The sequence below is a fragment of the Panulirus ornatus genome, chromosome 27 (genome assembly GCF_036320965.1).
Source record: "Panulirus ornatus isolate Po-2019 chromosome 27, ASM3632096v1, whole genome shotgun sequence".
In the NCBI taxonomy this organism is placed as follows: Eukaryota; Metazoa; Arthropoda; class Malacostraca; order Decapoda; family Palinuridae; genus Panulirus; species Panulirus ornatus.
Genome location: NC_092250.1, coordinates 19591900 through 19613779, shown reverse-complemented (window position 1 = coordinate 19613779; position 21880 = coordinate 19591900). Strand labels below are relative to the sequence as shown.

General features: G+C 39.3%; 1 protein-coding gene across 16 annotated transcripts in view; it reads right to left on the bottom strand.

Annotated features, from left to right (window-relative positions):
• Window positions 1-21880, bottom strand: part of Prp40 (pre-mRNA processing factor 40) — a 214917-nt gene that overhangs the window by 180553 nt on the left and 12484 nt on the right. For 8 of the 16 annotated variants that reach the window (XM_071678354.1, XM_071678357.1, XM_071678364.1 and 5 more), the window contains 4 exons: window positions 21815-21862; window positions 11619-11826; window positions 7858-8077; window positions 422-551 (listed from right to left, as the gene is read on the bottom strand). In XM_071678354.1, the coding sequence (XP_071534455.1) occupies window positions 422-551; window positions 7858-8077; window positions 11619-11826; window positions 21815-21817 (561 nt within the window). In that variant the 5' untranslated portion in view covers window positions 21818-21862. Of the gene's footprint in view, window positions 1-421; window positions 552-7857; window positions 8078-11618; window positions 11827-12478; window positions 12624-21814; window positions 21863-21880 lie in introns of all 16 variants that reach the window. The other 8 variants (XM_071678358.1, XM_071678365.1, XM_071678366.1 and 5 more) reach the window with 2 other exon arrangements.

Here is a 21880-nt window from a genome sequence, read left to right as displayed (position 1 = left end):
TGTATGGGGGTGGGTTGGGCCATTTCTTTCGTCTGTTTCCTTGCGCTACCTCGCAAACGCAGGAGACAGCGGCAAAAAAAAAAAAAAAAAAAAAAAAGATAAAGTTAAGCACTAAATGAAATTCTTGTACCCTTTCTCAATATCTAATACCTGAAAAGTTCTAGAGAGTAAGGCATGGAGGACTGTAAAATAAAACTAAAGTTAACTAAAGAAACTAAATTTAAACACAATGCAAAATAAATGCAACATGATCACATCAAAAATATGCATACAATAAAATTATTGCAATACTGTAGAAAGATTAAAAGTAAAGTGAAAAAAGACAGTAATATGAAGGAGAAAATGTATATTCAGGGACAGGAATTATAAATTTCTTCATTGAATAAAATTGGGCCCATTACAAAGTTTATAAATAATTTACCTCTGCTGGGGTCTTGAGCTCATCAGGCTTCTCCCATGATGACTGCCTTGTCACTGTGTTATAGAAATAGATTCGACCATCAGGCGCCTTGTGCTCAGTCCATACACTCTTCTTTTCCTTGGCAGGAGGACTAAAATGTTAAAAAAAATTATGTCATATTACATATGATATTACAAGGAGAAGCAGGAGGCCAAATTGGAAGTGGAAGGATGGAGTGAAAAAGATTTTGAGCAATCGAGGTCTGAACATACAGGAGGATGAAAGGCATGCAAGGAATAGAGTGAATTGAAACAACGTGGTATATCAGGGTTGACATGCTGTCAATGGATTAAACCTGGGCATGTGAAGCGTCTGGGGTATATATATATTTTTTTTTTTTTTTTTTTTTTTTTTTTATACTTTGTCGCTGTCTCCCGCGTTTGCGAGGTAGCGCAAGGAAACAGACGAAAGAAATGGCCCAACCCCCCCCCCCCCATACACATGTACATACACACGTCCACACACGCAAATATACATACCTACACAGCTTTCCATGGTTTACCCCAGACGCTTCACATGCCTTGATTCAATCCACTGACAGCACGTCAACCCCTGTATACCACATGGCTCCAATTCACTCTATTCCTTGCCCTCCTTTCACCCTCCTGCATGTTCAGGCCCCGATCACACAAAATCTTTTTCACTCCATCTTTCCACCTCCAATTTGGTCTCCCTCTTCTCCTCGTTCCCTCCACCTCCGACACATATATCCTCTTGGTCAATCTTTCCTCACTCATTCTCTCCATGTGCCCAAACCATTTCAAAACACCCTCTTCTGCTCTCTCAACCACGCTCTTTTTATTTCCACACATCTCTCTTACCCTTACGTTACTCACTCGATCAAACCACATATATATATATATATATATATATATATATATATATATATATATATATATATATATATATATATCCACCATTTTAGAAAGTTAAAAAAGTACAAGGAGGGGAGGATTTCTGGCCCCCGCTCCCGTCCCCTCTAGTCGCCTTCTACGACACGCGAGGAATGCGTGGGAAGTATTCTTTCACCCCTATCCCCAGGAATAATATATATATATATATATATATATATATATATATATATATATATATATATATATATACACACACATACACACATATACACACACACACACATACATATATATACATATGAAAAATGTAAGAAACAATTTAGAAAACTGAAACTTCTAGCTTGAAATGAAATGAAAAATGAATGTCACATACTGGTTCAACCTCTGGCTATGTAAAAAGGAAATGTATAATTTATTTACACAAACGTCAATAGTAGTTCTCATCAATTTAACCACTGTATCAATAAGCTTCAATGACTAAGCTACATTTTTTCCAATTTCACTATTTTCTTGTCAAAGCACCATGTATGAAAACTATCACTCCAGTAACACAACTATAACATTTACTTCCCCTTTAAAAAAGTTCTGGGGAAGTCTGTCTCGATACACTGCGGGACACTCTACCACCTGGAGACCAAATTGGAGGTGGAAAGATGGAGTGAAAAAGATTTTGTGTGATTGGGGCCTGAACATGCAGGAGGGTGAAAGGAGGGCAATGAATAGAGTGAATTGGAGCGATGTGGTATACCAGGGTTGACGTGCTGTCAGTGGATTGAATCAGGGCATGTGAAGCGTCTGGGGTAAACCATGGAAAGCTGTGTAGGTATGTATATTTGCGTGTGTGGACGTATGTATATACATGTGTATGGGGGTGGGTTGGGCCATTTCTTTCGTCTGTTTCCTTGCGCTACCTCGCAAATGCGGGAGACAGCGGCAAAAAAAAAAAAAAAAAATATATATATATATATATATATATATATATATATATATATATATATATATATATATATATATATATATATATATATATATTATCCCTGGGGATAGGGGAGAAAGAATACTTCCCACGTATTCCCTGCGTGTCGTAAAAGGCGACTAAAAGGGGAGGGAGCGGGGGGCTGGAAATCCTCCCCTCTCGTTTTTTTTAATTTTCCAAAAGAAGGAACAGAGAATTGGGCCAGGTGAGGGTATTCCTCAAAGGCCCAGTCCTCTGTTCTTAACGCTACCTCGCTAATGCGGGAAATGGCGAATAGTTTGAAAGAAAGATATATATATATATATATTATATATTATATATTATATATATTATATACTTATGTAAGTAGGAGAGATGGCCAGAGAGCGTTATTGGATTACGTGTTAATTGACAGGCGTGCGAAAGAGAGACTTTTGGATGTTAATGTGCTGAGAGGTGCAACTGGAGGGATGTCTGATCATTATCTTGTGGAGGCTAAGGTGAAGATTTGTATGGGTTTTCAGAAAAGAAGAGTGAATGTTGGGGTGAAGAGGGTGGTGAGAGTAAGTGAGCTTGAGAAGGAGACCTGTGTGAGGAAGTACCAGGAGAGACTGAGTACAGAATGGAAAAAGGTGAGAACAATGGAAGCAAGGGGAGTGGGGGAGGAATGGGATGTATTTAGGGAATCAGTGATGGATTGCGCAAAAGATGCTTGTGGCATGAGAAGAGTGGGAGGTGGGTTGATTAGAAAGGGTAGTGAGTGGTGGGATGAAGAAGTAAGAGTATTAGTGAAAGAGAAGAGAGAGGCATTTGGACGATTTTTGCAGGGAAAAAATGCAATTGAGTGGGAGATGTATAAAAGAAAGAGACAGGAGGTCAAGAGAAAGGTGCAAGAGGTGAAAAAAAGGGCAAATGAGAGTTGGGGTGAGAGAGTATCATTAAATTTTAGGGAGAATAAAAAGATGTTCTGGAAGGAGGTAAATAAAGTGCGTAAGACAAGGGAGCAAATGGGAACTTCAGTGAAGGGCGCAAATGGGGAGGTGATAACAAGTAGTGGTGATGTGAGAAGGAGATGGAGTGAGTATTTTGAAGGTTTGTTGAATGTGTTTGATGATAGAGTGGCAGATATAGGGTGTTTTGGTCGAGGTGGTGTGCAAAGTGAGAGGGTTAGGGAAAATGATTTGGTAAACAGAGAAGAGGTAGTGAAAGCTTTGTGGAAGATGAAAGCCGGCAAGGCAGCAGGTTTGGATGGTATTGCAGTGGAATTTATTAAAAAAGGGGGTGACTGTATTGTTGACTGGTTGGTAAGGTTATTTAATGTATGTATGACTCATGGTGAGGTGCCTGAGGATTGGCGGAATGCGTGCATAGTGCCATTGTACAAAGGCAAAGGGGATAAGAGTGAGTGCTCAAATTACAGAGGTATAAGTTTGTTGAGTATTCCTGGTAAATTATATGGGAGGGTATTGATTGAGAGGGTGAAGGCATGTACAGAGCATCAGGTTGGGGAAGAGCAGTGTGGTTTCAGAAGTGGTAGAGGATGTGTGGATCAGGTGTTTGCTTTGAAGAATGTATGTGAGAAATACTTAGAAAAGCAAATGGATTTGTATGTAGCATTTATGGATCTGGAGAAGGCATATGATAGAGTTGATAGAGATGCTCTGTGGAAGGTATTAAGAATATATGGTGTGGGAGGAAAGTTGTTCGAAGCAGTGAAAAGTTTTTATCGAGGATGTAAGGCATGTGTACGTGTAGGAAGAGAGGAAAGTGATTGGTTCTCAGTGAATGTAGGTTTGCGGCAGGGGTGTGTGATGTCTCCATGGTTGTTTAATTTGTTTATGGATGGGGTTGTTAGGGAGGTAAATGCAAGAGTTTTGGAAAGAGGGGCAAGTATGAAGTCTGTTGGGGATGAGAGAGCTTGGGAAGTGAGTCAGTTGTTGTTCGCTGATGATACAGCGCTGGTGGCTGATTCATGTGAGAAACTGCAGAAGCTGGTGACTGAGTTTGGTAAAGTGTGTGGAAGAAGAAAGTTAAGAGTAAATGTGAATAAGAGCAAGGTTATTAGGTACAGTAGGGTTGAGGGTCAAGTCAATTGGGAGGTGAGTTTGAATGGAGAAAAACTGGAGGAAGTGAAGTGTTTTAGATATCTGGGAGTGGATCTGGCAGCGGATGGAACCATGGAAGCGGAAGTGGATCATATTGACTTGACCCTCAACCCGAATGTACCTAATTACCTTGCTCTTATTCACATTTACTCTTAACTTTCTTCTTTCACACACTTTACCAAACTCAGTCACCAGCTTCTGCAGTTTCTCACATGAATCAGCCACCAGCACTGTATCATCAGCGAACAACAACTGACTCACTTCCCAAGCTCTCTCATCCACAACAGACTTCATACTTGTCCCTCTTTCCAAAACTCTTGCATTCACCTCCCTAACAACCCCATCCATAAACAAATTAAACAACCATGGAGACATCACACACCCCTGCCGTAAACCTACATTCACTGAGAACCAATCACTTTCCTCTCTTCCTAAACGTACACATGACTTACATCCTCGATAAAAACTTTTCACTGCTTCCAACAACTTGCCTCCCACACCATATATTCTTAATACCTTCCACAGAGCATCTCTATCAACTCTATCATATGCCTTCTCCAGATCCATAAATGCTACATACAAATCCATTTGCTTTTCTAAGTATTTCTCACATACATTCTTCAAAGCAAACACCTGATCCACACATCCTCTACCACTTCTGAAACCACACTGCTCTTCCCCAGTCTGATGCTCTGTACATGCCTTCACCCTCTCAATCAATATCCTCCCATATAATTTACCAGGAATACTCAACAAACTTATACCTCTGAAATTTGAGCACTCACTCTTATCCCCTTTGCCTTTGTACAATGGCACTATGCACGCATTCCGCCCATCCTCAGGCACCTCACCATGAGTCATACATACATTAAATAACCTTACCAACCAGTCAATAATACAGTCAACCCCTTTTTTAATAAATTCCACTGCAATACCATCCAAACCTGCTGCCTTGCCGGCTTTCATCTTCCGCAAAGCTTTTACTACCTCTTCTCTGTTTACCAAATCATTTTCCCTAACCCTCTCACTTTGCACACCTCGACCAAAACACCCTATATCTGCCACTCTATCATCAAACACATTCAACAAACCTTCAAAATACTCACTCCATCTCCTTCTCACATCACCACTACTTGTTATCACCTCCCCACTTGCGCCCTTCACTGAAGTTCCCATTTGCTCCCTTGTCTTACGCACTTTATTTACCTCCTTCCAGAACATCTTTTTATTCTCCCTAAAATTTAATGATACTCTCTCACCCCAACTCTCATTTGCCCTCTTTTTCACCTCTTGCACCTTTCTCTTGACCTCCTGTTCTTTCTTTTATACATCTCCCACTCAATTGCATTTTTTCCCTGCAAAAATCGTCCAAATGCCTCTCTCTTCTCTTTCACTAATAATCTTACTTCTTCATCCCACCACTCACTACTCTTTCTAATCAACCCACCTCCCACTCTTCTCATGCCACAAGCATCTTTTGCGCAATCCATCACTGATTCCCTAAATACATCCCATTCCTCCCCCACTCCCCTTACTTCCATTGTTCTCACCTTTTTCCATTCTGTACTCAGTCTCTCCTGATACTTCCTCACACAAGTCTCCTTCCCAAGCTCACTTACTCTCACCACCCTCTTCACCCCAACATTCACTCTTCTTTTCTGAAAACCCATACAAATCTTCACCTTAGCCTCCACAAGATAATGATCAGACATCCCTCCAGTTGCACCTCTCAGCACATTAACATCCAAAAGTCTCTCTTTCGCGCACCTGTCAATTAACACGTAATCCAATAACGCTCTCTGGCCATCTCTCCTACTTACATACGTATATTTATGTATATCTCGCTTTTTAAACCAGGTATTCCCAATCACCAGTCCTTTTTCAGCACATAAATCTACAAGCTCTTCACCATTTCCATTTACAAAACTGAACACCCCATGTATATCAATTATTCCCTCAACTGCCACATTACTCACCTTTGCATTTAAATCACCCATCACTATAACCCTATATATATATCCTTCCTTCCTTCATACTTAATCACCATCTTCCATGTTAGTGAGGTAGTGCCAGGAACAGCCAAAGAAAGCCACATCTGCTCACATCCATTTTCGAGCTCTTATGTACAATGCACCAAAACCCCAGCTCCCTATACACATCCAGGCATCGCAGAATTTTCCATGGCTTATAACACGTTTCAAATGCCTCAGTCCAGTCAATTAACAGCACGCTGACCCCACTATACCATATCTATCCCATGTATACCTTTCACCCTACTGCATGCTCAGGCCCCGATCACTCAAAATCTTTCTCCCTCTGTCCTTCCATCTGCAATTTGGTTTCCCTGTTCTCCTTGTTCCCTCCACTTCTGACGCATATATCTCCTTTGTCAACCTGTCCTCACTCATTCTCTTCTAATGTCCAAACCATTTCAGCACACCCTCTACAGCTTTCAACCACACTCTTTCTACTACCTCACTTTTCTCTTACCCTTTTATTACTTGCTCGATAAAACCACCTCACATCACACTCTCTATATTTCTGAATATAACATGGTCAACATAAACACTAGAGTAGGCAATGGGGCTCTGCTTTAGATGATAGGCACTGATTCTGGTATATCATACATGACTGCTACAGAATGAAAGGGTGAGAAAGAAATCTTTGTTCATTTGTTCCCAAAGCAACATCACTAAAGTAAGAAAGGCAATTACTGTAGTTATAAAATTAAATTAAAAGAATGAATGCATCAGTGCCATACCAGCCAGTAAGAAGGTCTTGCCAAGATCATTATCTCATAGGACACAAGCTACAAGAATCTGCATTTGAAAAAACATTGGGAATCGACAATGTCACTAACCAGAGTCCCACTTTTGGAGAAAAGTTAAAGAGACCAACTGTCCGCTAGCAAGTATTAGAAAAGCACTCAACTTCTTCCAATGGAGATTATTCAGAAAGCAGTTGAAATCATATATATGGCCATGACAAGAATATGACTCCCAAATTTGTTTACCATACCTAAAGAAGCTCAAAGGATGAACAAAGAAGGAGCAAACGAGAGCAATAAAGATGTTAGCAAAATTAAGAAAGTTAAGTTACAGGGAAAGGTGAGAGGCTTTAAATTTGTCCAACTCAGAAAAGAGCAGAGTGACCTAATCACAACCTTTAGTTTTCAAACTAGATCAATGACACAGACAGTGAACAGTTCTTTGAGAGATGTAGGGACAGGACAACCAGTGAAAATAGCAAGAAATTAAGCAAAAAAAAAATTTCAATGATGTAAAGATGTACTTTTAAAATATAAGATTGGTGGACAAATGAAATAAAATTGAAGATATGTTCAATATTGAGAGCATACATAAATTTATAATGTTATATGAGAGCAGAGAAGGCTCGAGAGAAGGATCCCAATAAGTGTAAATTGGTAATTCTAGGAGAGGTTTTGTTTGCATTAACATACAGTTTTGATACAATTTCACTTACGTAGCCTCAGTCTTGGTTGCTGCAGGAGCACTAGGGGCTGTGGCAGGAAGGGCAGGAGAAAGTGTTCCCGACACAGCTACACTGGCTGGTGATGCACTTGCAGAAGTTGATGGGACAGGAGTAGTGGCAGGAGATCCTGCTTGAACAGTAGCAGGAGAATTACTGGCGGGAGGAGTATTCAGCTGAGGACCTGCAGAAATTACAGCTCCACTCCCTTCACCTGGAAAAAAATGATATACATTTCAGAAGTGGTAAAGGATGTGTGGATTTGGTGTCTGCTTTGAAGAATGTGAAAAATACTTAGAAAAACAGATAGTTTTGTATGTAGCATTCATGGATCTGGAGAAGGCATATGATAAAGTTGCTTTGCGGAAGGTCTTAACAATATATGGCATGGGATGTAAGCTCCTAGAAGTAGGGAGAAGTATTCATCAAGGGTGTAAAGCATATGTACCAGTAGAAACAGAGGAGTGATTATGTTCCCAGGTCAGTCTTCAGCAGGGGTGGTTATGTCACCATGGTTGTTTAATCTGTTTATGGATGGGGTGGTTAGGAAGGTAAATGCAGGAGTTTTGGAGAGGGATGAGTATGCAGTCCATTTGGGATAAGAGGGCCTGGGAAGTGAGTCAGTTGTTGTTCACTGATGATACAGCACTGAAGGCTGATTCGAGTGAGAATTCAGCAGGGTTGAGGGGCAAGTTAGTTAGGATGTGTGTCTGAATGGAGAAACATTGGAGGAAGTAAAGCGTTTTAGATATTAGGGAGTGAACTTAGCAGTGAGTGGAACCATGGAAGTGGAAGCAAGTCATAGGGTAGGGGTGAAGGTTCTGAGAGCAATGAAGAATGTGTGGAAAGAGAGAAAATGATCTCAAGAGTGGAAAAAATAGGTATGTTTGAAGGAACAGTAGTTCCAACAATGTCATATAGTTGCGAGGCATGGACTATAGATAAGGTTGTACAGATGAAGGTGGATGTGTTGGAAATGAAATGTTTGCATACAATATGTGGTGTGAGGTGGATTGATCGAGTAAGTAACGAATGGGTAAGATAGATGTGTGGTAATGAAAAGATTGTGGTTGAGAGAGCAGACGAGAGTGTGTTAAAATGGTTTAGACATATGATCAGGGCCTAAACATATAGGGAGGGGTGAGAGACATGAAAGGAACAGAGGGAATTGGAACAATGTGGTACACCAGGGTCGACGTGCTGTGAATGGATTGAACCAGGACATGTGAAACATCTGGGGTAATCCATGGAAAGGTCTATGGGGCCTGGATGTGGATAGAGGGTTATGGTTTTGGTGAATTACACATAACAGTTTGAGACCGAGTGTGATCGAATGTGACCTTTTTTGTCTGTTTTCCTGGTGCTATCTCACTGATGCAGAGGATGACAATGTTGTTTCCTGTGGGGCAGGGCAGCACAGGAATAGATGAAGGCAAGCGAATATGAATATGTACATGTGCTTATATGTATATGGCCGTGTATGTACATGTGTATATGTTGATATGTATATGTACGTGTATGGGAGTGTATGAATATATGTGTGTAAATGAGAGGATGGATCTTTCTTCGTCTGTTTCCTGGCACTAAAAGGGGAGGGAAGGCTGGAAATCCTCCCCTCCAGATTTTACTTTTCCAAAAGAGCGAACAGAGAAGGGGGTCAAGTGAGAATTTTCCCTCTTAGGCTCAATCCTCTGTTCTTAAGGCTACCTCGCTAATTTGGAAAATGGCGAATATAAAAAAAAATGTATGTACACATACGTATATGTGCAGGTATGAAAATATGTGTGCATTTGAGTGGATGTGTCTTTCTTTGTCTATTTCCTGGTGCTAACTCTCTAACATGGGAAACAGCAATCAAGTGTAATAAAAAATAAAATAATCTCTGACATCCTTTCCCTTTGGGAACTCCCTCAACGGGTGCCCATGGCAGAAGAGTCTTCATAACAGTTGAACCCCATTGACACTTCTTAGCCTAACCTGTAATGCCTCTCCCTTAACAGGCCACTGGCAAAGGACAACTTTAGTGCAGTGTTCTTAGGGGATCCTAACTAATGTTCCTACCAACTACTTCTACCTAATGTGTATACTTAATATTCTTGCCTAATGTTACAACCTACTACTTCTACCTAAGTGAAATGTTATAGATACTTGGGAGTGGACATGGTTGCGAATGGAACCATGGAAGAGGAACTGAGTCACAGGGTGAGTGAGAGGGCAAAAGCTCTGGAAGATTGAAGAACATGCAGAGAGAGAGGTCTTTATCTGGGAGGGACAAAATGGATATGTTTGATGGTACAGTGGTCCCAAAAATGTTGTACTGATGCAAGGCAGTGGATACAGATGAGGATGATGTGCTGAATAGGGTGGAAGTGTTTGAAATCAAATGTTTGAGGACAATGTGACATGTAAGGTGGTTTGATCAAGTAGGTAATAGAAGGGAAAGAGAGAGGTGTGGTAATATGAAGAGTATGGTTGAGAAATCTGAAGTGGGTGTGCTGAAATTGTTTGGACACATGGAGAGAATGAGTGAGCAGAAGTTGACAAAGGCTATACTATGTCATAAGTGGAGGGTACAAGGAGGAGGAGAAGACCAAATTGGCAATGGAAGAATGGAGTGAAAAAGATCTTGAGTGCTCAAGGCCTGAATGTACAAGGAGAAAGATGTTCATGGGATAGAGTAAATTGGAGTACACTTTCTGCATACAGGTACACACAAAACATCACAATTCTTTATGACTGGTAGATGTGGCCTGCTTCCTGAGTACTGCAAGAAGCCTGTATGGACAGAAGGGACTCCTGGGACAGGAATTAAGTATACATGATAAGATGGCAGGTGTGGGATGCTTTCATCATGGAGGTACACAGAGAGCAACTTAGTGAAGAGAGAAGTTGTGAAAGCCTTGCATATTATAAAATGTGGTTAGGTGACTGAAGCACACACTATTGCAGGTGAATTTCTTAAGAAAAAGAGTAACTGTGTTACAGACTGGTAGTTGGGATTTTTAATGTTTGTACAGGTCGTGGTGAGGTGCATGCAATCCCATCCACTCTATGCACTTTGCCACACTTCATTCTATGCAAAGCATAAAACCACTTGTCATGCCTCATTTGTTCTTCATAACTACACATCCCAATAACCCACATCTCATAACAAGAAGTACGGAATCTATCCCAAGTAGTTAAAAAATAAAAGATAGCTATACCAGGTAACAATAAGAATACAAAACATAAAATATCCAGAAGCGAGTTCTAACATTAACACAAAAATATAGGCTACAAATGTATTTGATTATTCAAGATATATATCATAAGGCAGTATATTTCCTCTTTTACATTTTGTCACAGTAATTCTGCATGTGCAGTGCACGTGGACCTAATTAAACAATATGCAGCCTTCTCAACAAATTCTAAAACAGGTTAAATTTTGAAAGCAGAAGGCAAGATTCTGAAAAATCCTCTCCATTTAGAGCATTACAGGTGGCACCTCTCATCAGTGTGTATAAGGGACCAAAGCATCCTGGCAGAAATGGATTTTTGGCATTTGAGAGCTGTCAAAATCCACTTCTGTCATCTATTACCAACTGTTATACCTTGGAACACTTGTCTGTTTTTTGTTTTTGAAAACTGTGAAAAAGGAGACAGCTCAGTTTGAGAATCAGGGGGCTATCAAGCTGTTGGCTCCATTTCAAATACAAGACTGAATATATGTAGATAGGTGTTACACAATCAAAGGATGAGTGTAAAAATTAGTGTACCTGCAGGAGCCTGACCAAAGGAGCCCATAAAACCAGGAGGTGGGACACTGAATGCTGGTGGTGGCAAGCCTGGTGGAGCTCCTGGAGGAATAAATGCTGGAGGTGGCAGACGAGGAGGCAAACCAGGTCCTGGAGGAGGCATCCTAAAGCCCATGGGAGGTGCACCATAACCCGCAGGAACATTAGCACCTGGTGGCCCTCCTCCACTCTGAGATAAAAGAATATACACACATACGTAAAAAATTAACATAAGTAAAATAAAGATAATAAAACTATATACATTCGTAAAACATGCATGACCATAGAAAACACATAGAATACAGACTGCACAGCTCTTCTTCAAATTTCTTTTACTAGTATAACCTGCTACTATCAAAGATATCTCTGGTATCACAAAATTAGAGGTAAGGAGCAACAAAAATACAGGTACTTAGTGCAACAAAACTTTCTTTCACCAATAGTGAGTCATTTACACAAAACTTAAGAGTATGTGCCAACTAGCACAGTGGAAACCTTGTGCTGACAACTTTAAACTTTATAAATGAGAATTTCATGTCAAAAGACATTAGAAGTAAACCCAAACGAAACAGACATCATATTACAAAAAGATACAACATATCTGTTAGCATGGCTCAACTTGCAAATATAATCAATATATCAAACTGAGTCATCAGCTATGGTTAACAAGAAATGGCTGAAAATATTTTGCTTGTTATATTGGAGTACAATGTTGTTTATTCCTAAAATAGGGAGCATCGATAAGTACAGCATTTCTGTTGACAAGGTTGAACTTGTAAACTTAATATCCAAATAGGGGTTATTAGTTATGACCAACATGCAATGGCTAACAGATGTCTTACCTACTAAGATGAGGCAGGAACTCTTGTTTGCTTATTTGTAAGAGAACCCTCTGATTGCCAGTTACACATCAGAATACACATAAATATCTTTAATGCTTGAGCCAGCCATCTCACTGCCTGAGTGTTTCCTCCTTTCTGGGTAACTCTGCAACACATGGATGGCATCTAGATCTCAACTTTTTGAGAACCTATATCACAACTTAGCAATTGGATTATTCCGTGCCAAATTACCCAAAATCTGGATATCATCCTAAGTGACCATCTCCAAATTCTATGAAATTTCACTCATGTGCACATCTGTGAAAATGGTGGCTGCTTGCAAAATTTCAGCATTAGTTTCCAATTAGTTATGAAGTTATGATTGATCTAATTTTGGGACATGGCACTGTTTTCACACTCACAACTCAGTGAGTGGTTCAGGAGGATATTCTAATGCTAAAAATTTTCCTTATCTTGAAGATAAGCTGCAATTTGCTATAACATCTAATCTAAACCTAGAGAATCTGAATCTGAACTAATTTTTGTATATCTGTGAATGTTTCAGATTTCTGGGTACCATTATTATCAGATTATTCATGGAAACTAAATACATTTTGATCCAAAATATGCAACTATTAGTACTCCTTTAAATTTCATATGAATCATCAAGAATCAGACTGTGGCTAAGGCAAAAATATGCAAACAGAAAATGCAAGAATTTCTTCATGTACCTGGGGTGGTCTGATCATGAATACAATTACCCAGAATAATGAGACTTTGATACAATCAACATACTTTATACTTTCATGTTTCTAAGTCCTTTTCCAGAGTTCGAGACCAAGTTAAGCATATGTCTCACTCAGCTACATACAGACTTGCAAGGCTTTCTCAACACAGCAGACACTGCATCTCCTAGGAAATACTACATCATGGCTTATGAGAGGTAGCAAACAGTACATCATCTTCCATACATTAAGACAAAAGAAATTGATCTACATTATAAAAATCACAATTCATTGCAATAACAACACCATGACTTTATTCTGTTCATTTTCGTAAAAACAGGAAAGCTTTATGCTTATTTGTTTCATTTTGCAAACCTTGGTTGCCATTCGGTAGTCCTTACTCATTTCTGTCTTTTTCCAAAATGGCAACAAAAAACAAAAGTGTCAGTCTATCTATTTCATTTCCAAGAGGAAAAGCATACTTTAAAAGAATTCATCAACTTTGTAACCATAAAGCTGTTGAACATCTGGGAATGAGCAAAGATTGCTGAGAGCTACAAGCCTTTCACCATGAAGAGGGAAGAAAAGCTTGTCAATGAATACATATTGCTGAATGAAAACAGGAAAAGAATGATGATGATACAGCAGTCATGAGGAGATCTTATTGCCCATTTAACATTTGTTCATCAAGACAGTGACTGTCATGTAAATTAAGCAAGATTTCACTGTGCTACAAACAGAAGCTGGTCATCATGGGTGTAAGGTGACCTTGACATGGTGGAATATAAAAAGGAAAAGGGGATCATCAGGTGACAGCAAAGAGTTGAGTCGAGGCATCAAAAAGCATTAAAAGTAGCCCAGGATCATGTCTCCACTGTAAAAGCTGGTGGAAGTGCAAAAGGTGAAAAAGAAGGCATCAATTCCTCTGTATCAAACACTACCATTACCAGTGCTATTGAAGGCTGCTCTGCCCCCAGAAGATCAAAACTGGGACCAATCATAGCAGCAGCTGGTGGCATCTAGTAGTATGTGACAGGCATTCACTATTCAATGAAATACAACAGTGCAGGGCCTCTGAGAGGAACTTTATCAGGGGGTACAAAGTTTCTTTTGAGTCCCCTTTCCTTCACCATTAGTCATCATGTTTTTATCCACTACAGTTTCATGACAAGAGCTGTAAGGCCAAAAAGGGTATGGAAGATACGAGAGGGGTGGAATGAATCACTCTGCTGATTTTCTGCATTTGAGGCCTTATACTCCTATATGTATTACACTTCAGTAGTGCCTACTTAACATGTGCTTTAAGGATATTTCAACTATGTAGGCTCACACAATATGTGAATGCTAGTTTTCAATATATGTGGAATTTTTGAGAATCTTTTCAAGATGTAAAGGGGAAAATACAAGTCTGAACTGTTTCTTGCATTATATATGTTTATGGCATATTCTATACAATAAAAATGATCAAAATAGGAGCACAAAGCTGCTTCTTTAGACAGAAATCTATGGGAAAACCACATCATGTGACTGCTACATTCTTTTTCTCAGAACACTTCAGTTTGTAAAAAATGGCATCAGCAGAGAAGAGATGGAAAAATAAACTTTCTAAATTGAATCCTGTTTTCTTCGATTTGATATGAAAATTCATGATTATTTTTTCCATTTCGAAACTCAGCAACAAACAAATCTAACATCTGTCCCTCTTTGGGTCTACAGAAATACTCAACCACAAAATCTATCTGTAATCAGAGAATAGCTTTTCCCAAAAGTTTTATTGAAGGAAAGAGATAAATGTGGTACCAACAATTCCAATCATGAACAGAACATCTGCTACAATTGCTCACAGTCTAAACCTGAAAGAATCAAATTTAGGTTTTCAAGCACTGCTTCCGATGGCGAAGATATTTACTTGGGTTGGCACTCCAAAAGAAAAAATCACCCTGAAAGCCTCTTTTCTGAAAGAAATTGTTGTTCATACAGTGTTGATCTTGATAGGGCATCTGTCAAGACACTACATACTCCTTGAAGGTAACAAGCTTGGAGAAAAAGGCCTTTGGGCATTACCAGAAAGAGAACCTTTCCCACAGACCCAGAGAGGCAGGGATTTGCAAGAGCCTTTGTTCAGACAGCCACAGTAATGTTCAACAGATATAAAACTCTACATCATGGGCTCAGGAAATCTGGGAGATAAGAAACCCTGGAACCAACAACTCCTTTCTGTTGACACAAAAACTCGCTACTCCACCAAAAGGCCCACACCTATATGACCCTCCAAAGAGTGGAAGCCCCACCCTTGATTTTGATACATCCATCCAAACCACCAGAAAAATCAATAGTGCTCTCCAAGGAATAAATTTATGGGGGATCTTTCTGTCAATCCACCAAACTACAGGATCTAAGGAAAATCCTCAGGAATTGCTCCTGGAAGAGCTCTGCTTTCTGTAAGAAAGAATTTGTTTACCTGTAAGAAAGAATTTGTTTACCAAAAAGGTAATATATTTAGCCTGCAGCCTTGCCATGTTCCTCGACAAGCCGGCAAGATTAAACTTCCCTTGATGTTGCTGTATCTGGCACTGAGACACCAAGGGCTGGGGACAAACACCAACTGACATGTTTGCATAGTCCACAGCTCTGTCCTTATGGAGAAAAAGAAAGCCAGTCTAAGAATTCCTATATATTCCAAGCCAATTTAATTTCTGGCTGGGAATGGAGCAAGACTTGTCCAGAATAAAAAATAAAGCAGGTCCCCAAGCCCTTGTCTAGCAAATTCCTCCTTTAAGAAGAAAATATCCAAAAATGTAAGGGTAAACATAACCATCACTTCAGAGAAATTTAGTTTTTATGAGGGCAGCAATAAATCTAGAGAAAATTTGTGGAATTAACATAAGCAGAATGATATCACCTTGAACTACTTGGTCCATGTACCAGTTCTGAATAATAATTCTCTATCTGTAGTGCACAGGAATATGCAAGCAAGCATCCTTTAAGTCTCTAGTGATTGTCCAACTTTTTATAGTACGCCTGGCAGAGACTTTGTAAAGTGGTCATCTTTCAGAATGAGGGTATATGAAAGATATATCCACCATCCTTCCTTTCCAGTATAAATACCTTTCTTTGGACCACAAAAGTGTTAATCAAAAGTGGTCCTACTGCAGGCTCCATGAATTCTTGCCCCTAACTTCTGTGGTATATTCTTGTAAGAACTGAGTCATGGGCTGTCCAAAAATTTTCTTCAACAAGAACGACTGATACTACAATTCCTCTCCAGACCTCTTTTTAAAATGAGATACACCCACATATTGGATTCTCAAAAGCCTTGGAAGTTCTGGAGTCAACCCTGACTAGCAAGGAGTTCTTTTGAGGGATACCTGCCTAAAGTCCCATTTTAACTTCTTGAAAGGGGTGCCTCAAAAAGGCAAGTGCCTTTGAGAATTGAACTTAGATGTAAGAAAGCTCTTCTTTCTAACAAGAGTATGGAAGGAATGGAGAAGCACTGTAGAACTATTCTTTTTATGACTAGAAGTTTTAGATTTCCAAACCCATTGTCTCCACACTGCACTTTCCTTCATTATGAACAGGAAATGTGTTCACGACATTTCCAAAGTCATTCTCTCCACACTGTACTTTCCATCATTATAGAATAATGAATAAGAAATGTTTTCACTACAATGATGTTTCTAGATCTAGTTTAAAGAGCCCATATAGTCTCATGGAAAAAAAACATGGAGTTACAAAATGACAAGAATGCATTAATTTTAACTGCTCTCTTATATAAAGAGAGGACACAGCTTGTCCTCTTCAATATTACTTAGATATCAGAAACTACACAGAAGTCTCAGCACATAACTGAAAGTTGTTTTAAAGCATGCCCCAAGTCTTTCCATGTAAATGAATGCTCTGTCAGTTAGGGACATTTGTACAGATTCAGCAAACTTCCAGAATGATACAAAGGAAAGAGGATGACTTAAAACAACAGACAGGATAACCCTCTAACACCAACACAGTTTTTCCCTTCCCTAAATATCTCAGGCTTTTGTACCTTTACATATGTTCTTATTAAGATAAACATCAAAGTAAATTTTGCCTTGTAATACCCACTGAGGGGCTACTGTTCGATTGCTATTAAAGACAAGAGTAGACAGTATTGTTTTCATCTATGTCTTAATACTTTTCTTTTCTACCTAACATATCGATGGAATTATTGTTGGTTTGTTTTTATTTCTTTCTAAATATACTTCAAAAATATACTGTATTGGTAACTTTAACTGTAGCATTCATATAACTATGGTACATCAAAAGAAATAGGCAAATGTGGCAATATCGACAAAAACTGCTCACTTCCCACCTGTCATGTGTGAAGGGTAATTATAATTACCACAGTATCAATTTCTATGAAAGTCAAGGTGTTACCCAGAACCTTTCTAAAGGCTCCTGCAGCCCAAAGCTGTACTATTTCTTGGTACACACCTTCAGAGTGAGAGCCTCTTTGAAGTGATTGTGCTCCCATTGATACATCCCTACTAAACATGAATTTTCACTATCAGTCTAACTTTTAGCAGGTTGAGTAACACCACTGAGAGTGATTGTCCTACTGAAGCATTTGGCATTCATAAGTGCCCCCCTCCCTATGCATATCCACAACATAACCTTGATATTCTTGCAGGAATTCAGACTGTCAGGATCTTCATCAATGGATGTTGATTCAGAGAAAAAATCTTTGTGAATGTTAAAAGGTTACAAAACACCATATCCCATTTGCCTTACCAAGCCCTGAAGAAAAGTAGTTGTCTTATAAAGGGAAACTCTGTCCTTCCCTTCCCTGTGGAACCAATCTGGAGAAGACAGAGTGAGCATTCTCATTCATAAATATTACCTTAAAACAGATATATTCTGATTTTCTTTTCTATGAGATATTCTCAGTCTTAAGGGCACTGAAACATACTGAGATTAACCAGAAAATCCTTTACGGAAAAAGGGAAGTTTTGAGAGATGAGAAAAGCCTCTGTTCCTCGTCAAAAGCAATACTAAAAGTGGAAATCAAACCTAAAAGAACCATTAGGCAGCAAGTGATCCCCATGAAAAAGGAGCCAAGAATGAATGTCAAAATTCAGAGACTGGAGGTTCAACTCTTCTGTAAGTCAAAGTGGCCTTTAGAACATATTCTGCTTCTTATATGAATTCTTAGAAACAGGGTCATTTCATTGTCATTTCCCACAATGATGACTCAGGTTTGCACTGACCTTGTTATATGATCTTACCTGAAGACATGATCTCATATCCCATAATTGCACCAATGCATTTGCACACACATGCTACCAAATCCACTGACTTCTAGGTAGAATGATGGAAAAGGTCTTATACAGGTACACCACTGAATATCCAGCATCTGATGGTCCAGCACCTCCTTTAGTCCGGACAAAATTACATGAGGTCATTTGAAATTACTGCGGTCAACAGACTAGTTTACTTGGCAGTCACAGATGGTGTTGTGTGTAGGGCACGCCTATTCACATTCTTTACACTGCACTTGTTGGTGGTGATACCACAATTCTGTGAGATTCTTAACTTATTTTGCTTGAATGTAACCCTAGCAATGGTTTCTAAGACATATAAGCGTGTCATTCGTGGTCTCAAACATAAACACCAGTCTATATCAATCCAAGATAAAGTAGAATTGTTGAAAAAATGGACCGTGGTGTTTCAGTGCATAAGCTGTGTGACATCTACAGTCTTGGTTCATCAACTGTCTGTGACATAAAGAAGCAAAGGAAAAAAATACTGAAATTCTATGCAGACAGCAATTCCAAGCAGCAAATGACGATTACAAAAACTATGAAAGATGGTAAGAGTACTGAGCATGATCGAATAATGATGGAATGGTTTCGACAGCGCTGGAGTGATGGAGTGGACTGGTAAGGGAGCATGATAATCGACTAGGCTAGGTTGTTCCATAAAGAACTTAAATCATAACATGAGTGTGACTATAGTGAAGGATGGCTTCAAAGATTTAAGAAGCGCCATGCAATTTCCATGAATAAAGTGTGCGGAGAAAAGCAGTCTGCAAGCCACAAAAGAGCTGCCAAGTATGAGGACAAATTTGCAAAACTCATAGCTGACATGCACCTAAGTCCTGAGCAGGTGTATAATGCAGATGAAACTGCGTTATTCTGGCAGTGCACATTTAGGAAAACACTAACAATAGAAGACGAAGAAGACCCCACAGGATTCAAACAATCTAAGGACAGACTTACCATCTTAAGGTGCTCAAACATTCAATATTTGTTTAATCTTAAATTTCTAGCAGTCCATGGTATACTTTTGACACATGGGAGATGTATAACTCATGGGTTAGAGGTGTGTTGATGAATTAATATTACATGACCACAGCTGGTCCGGCAAAACGGTTAATCCAGCAAGGCTTTGGAACCAAGAGTGCCAGAAAATCGGCGGTGTACCTTTACTACTCTTTAAGGGATAGCCATCACCAAAAAGTTCACTCATGTATCATCAATAAGCAGTCACCACATGCAACGGTTGAACAAGACTACACTTCTACGTTGCCCCTGCTTAACATAATCATTTATGCTCAATTCATCTAGGATTCTATCTATCTATATCTCTAATGCCTGGTCCAATTGGAACTCCCTCAAAGGGGTGACCATGGCAATAGAGTCACCATAACAAGGGGATTCCCTTGCTGCTTCTTAGCCTTTAGTGCCTCACCTTTAACAGGCCACTGAAAGAGGGCAACTCTAGTGGTGTTTACTGAGGCTCCTACCTAATGTCCCTACCGACTGCTTCTATCCAATCCTCCTACCAACTACTGCCTAATGCTCCAGCCTAAACTGACTTCAAAAATTCCTTCAAATGTTTCTGCAGCTCCAATCATGTTTCTTAATTCTCTCAAAAGTAGCCTGTACTGATCAGTCAACTTAGCTTCCTGGTTGGATTGTCATATGTTTCTGATTGATTGATTTTCAGTATGTTCCATGGTATTCTTGAATTTCTAATAACTCTGCATCTTCCTTACTGAAATGCTTTTAGGTTTAATACAATTTCTTTCATACATTCAATTTCTTAACATGTATAGACTATCATGCATCTCTCTCTTCTCTTTTCTAGATTATATAATTGCAATTCTCTCAGCCTTTCATGGTAGTTCACATGTTCCATCAATTTGATTTTTCTCACAAAGTGCTTTGGAATTCATTCCAACTTGTTTATTTCCCTTTGTTTCATAGATGACCAACCAACACAGCAGTATTCAATGCTGCTTCTTGTATATAGATTAAGCATTTGTAGAAATCAAACTGAGCTCCTAAGAGGTTGAGAAAAGGAGAGACAAAAGGGAGATGAGAATTCCACAGCTTCACTGTTCAGGGGAAGGAGGTAACATTATAGTCAAACCTCAAGACAATGGTCCCTACACAACAAACTATGGGAAGCAGCAGCAGGGAATATGCCACAAGTCTAAACCTTAGTGAATGAATCACACAGAAACTGTTCATGAAAGCAATGGCCAAATAGTACCTATAAAACATGGAGGGCAGCAGAAATACATTAGATAGAGGGATGGCTGTAGGCAAGTGATAGGAAAGTTAATATGGCAGAAACCCTTTCATTCCATCCAGGCTTTGGGAGGTGTTAAAAGAGCCACCCAAGATATGCTAGAAGTACTCCAAACTGAGGCAAATGACTCCAGTGGAGATATGGAATTGATATTCAAAAGAATACTTTTAACACCTACACATGCCCCTAGCTTTTGGAATGCAGATCTTATATTATTACATGGGGTTTCTAAGATGGAGGAAAGAACATGAGGTAGTAGTACATAGGAACATTTGGCAGGAGCCTCTGCAAACACTGCTCAAGAGATCCCCTCTGCCAGGGGCCTGTTAAGGATAAGGCATTAAAGACTTTGAAGTGGCACATGAGTTCACTCCCTTGAGGTACTTCCAGTTGGGAACAGGTGTCACGAGATACAGATAAATATGTATAGATTCTCAGGCGGAGAAGAAAATATGGTTATGCTCAATTTGTTTGTTATTGCAGAATTGTGCTGTGGTGCTTTGAAATTCAATGGTTAGAAATTTTAAGATTTAGACAGATATTAAAATAAATTTCATTTTCCACAGGTACCTAAAACTGGGTTACTGCTGCACCATTCTGATCTGCTGCACATGCATTCTAACTGTACATAAAATGAGCTTCCCAGTTGATGATCATTACAGTTGTTTGGGCAATCAAAAAAATGACAACTGGAATATATTTAGGAAAGTTTTACATTTTCAGAAAGTTGGGATAACTGGCATACAAATACTGCCACTAAATGACATAACTTCTCAGATAAAATTAGATGAATGATGTATACGAATCTAGCTACATAAAACAAATGTAAATAAACATGAGATAATGAAATCGCTGAAATGAATGTCTGATGACACAAGGCTGCAAGTGGGTGTTTACAGTAGTTGAACTAGGCTACAAGTGGGTGTTTATGGTAAAGAAAGTCATGGGACTTTAAGTGAATGACAGATGGGTTGACAAGATGACTGACTGTAAATATGCCAGTTCTAGGCTTACAAATCTGTGGTTAGACAGATACAAAACAATTGTAATTATGCATATTCACCATTTAACGACAGAGAAGAGGAGGTTAAGGATGCTTTCTGGAGAGAACCTGAAAGAATAAATGAAG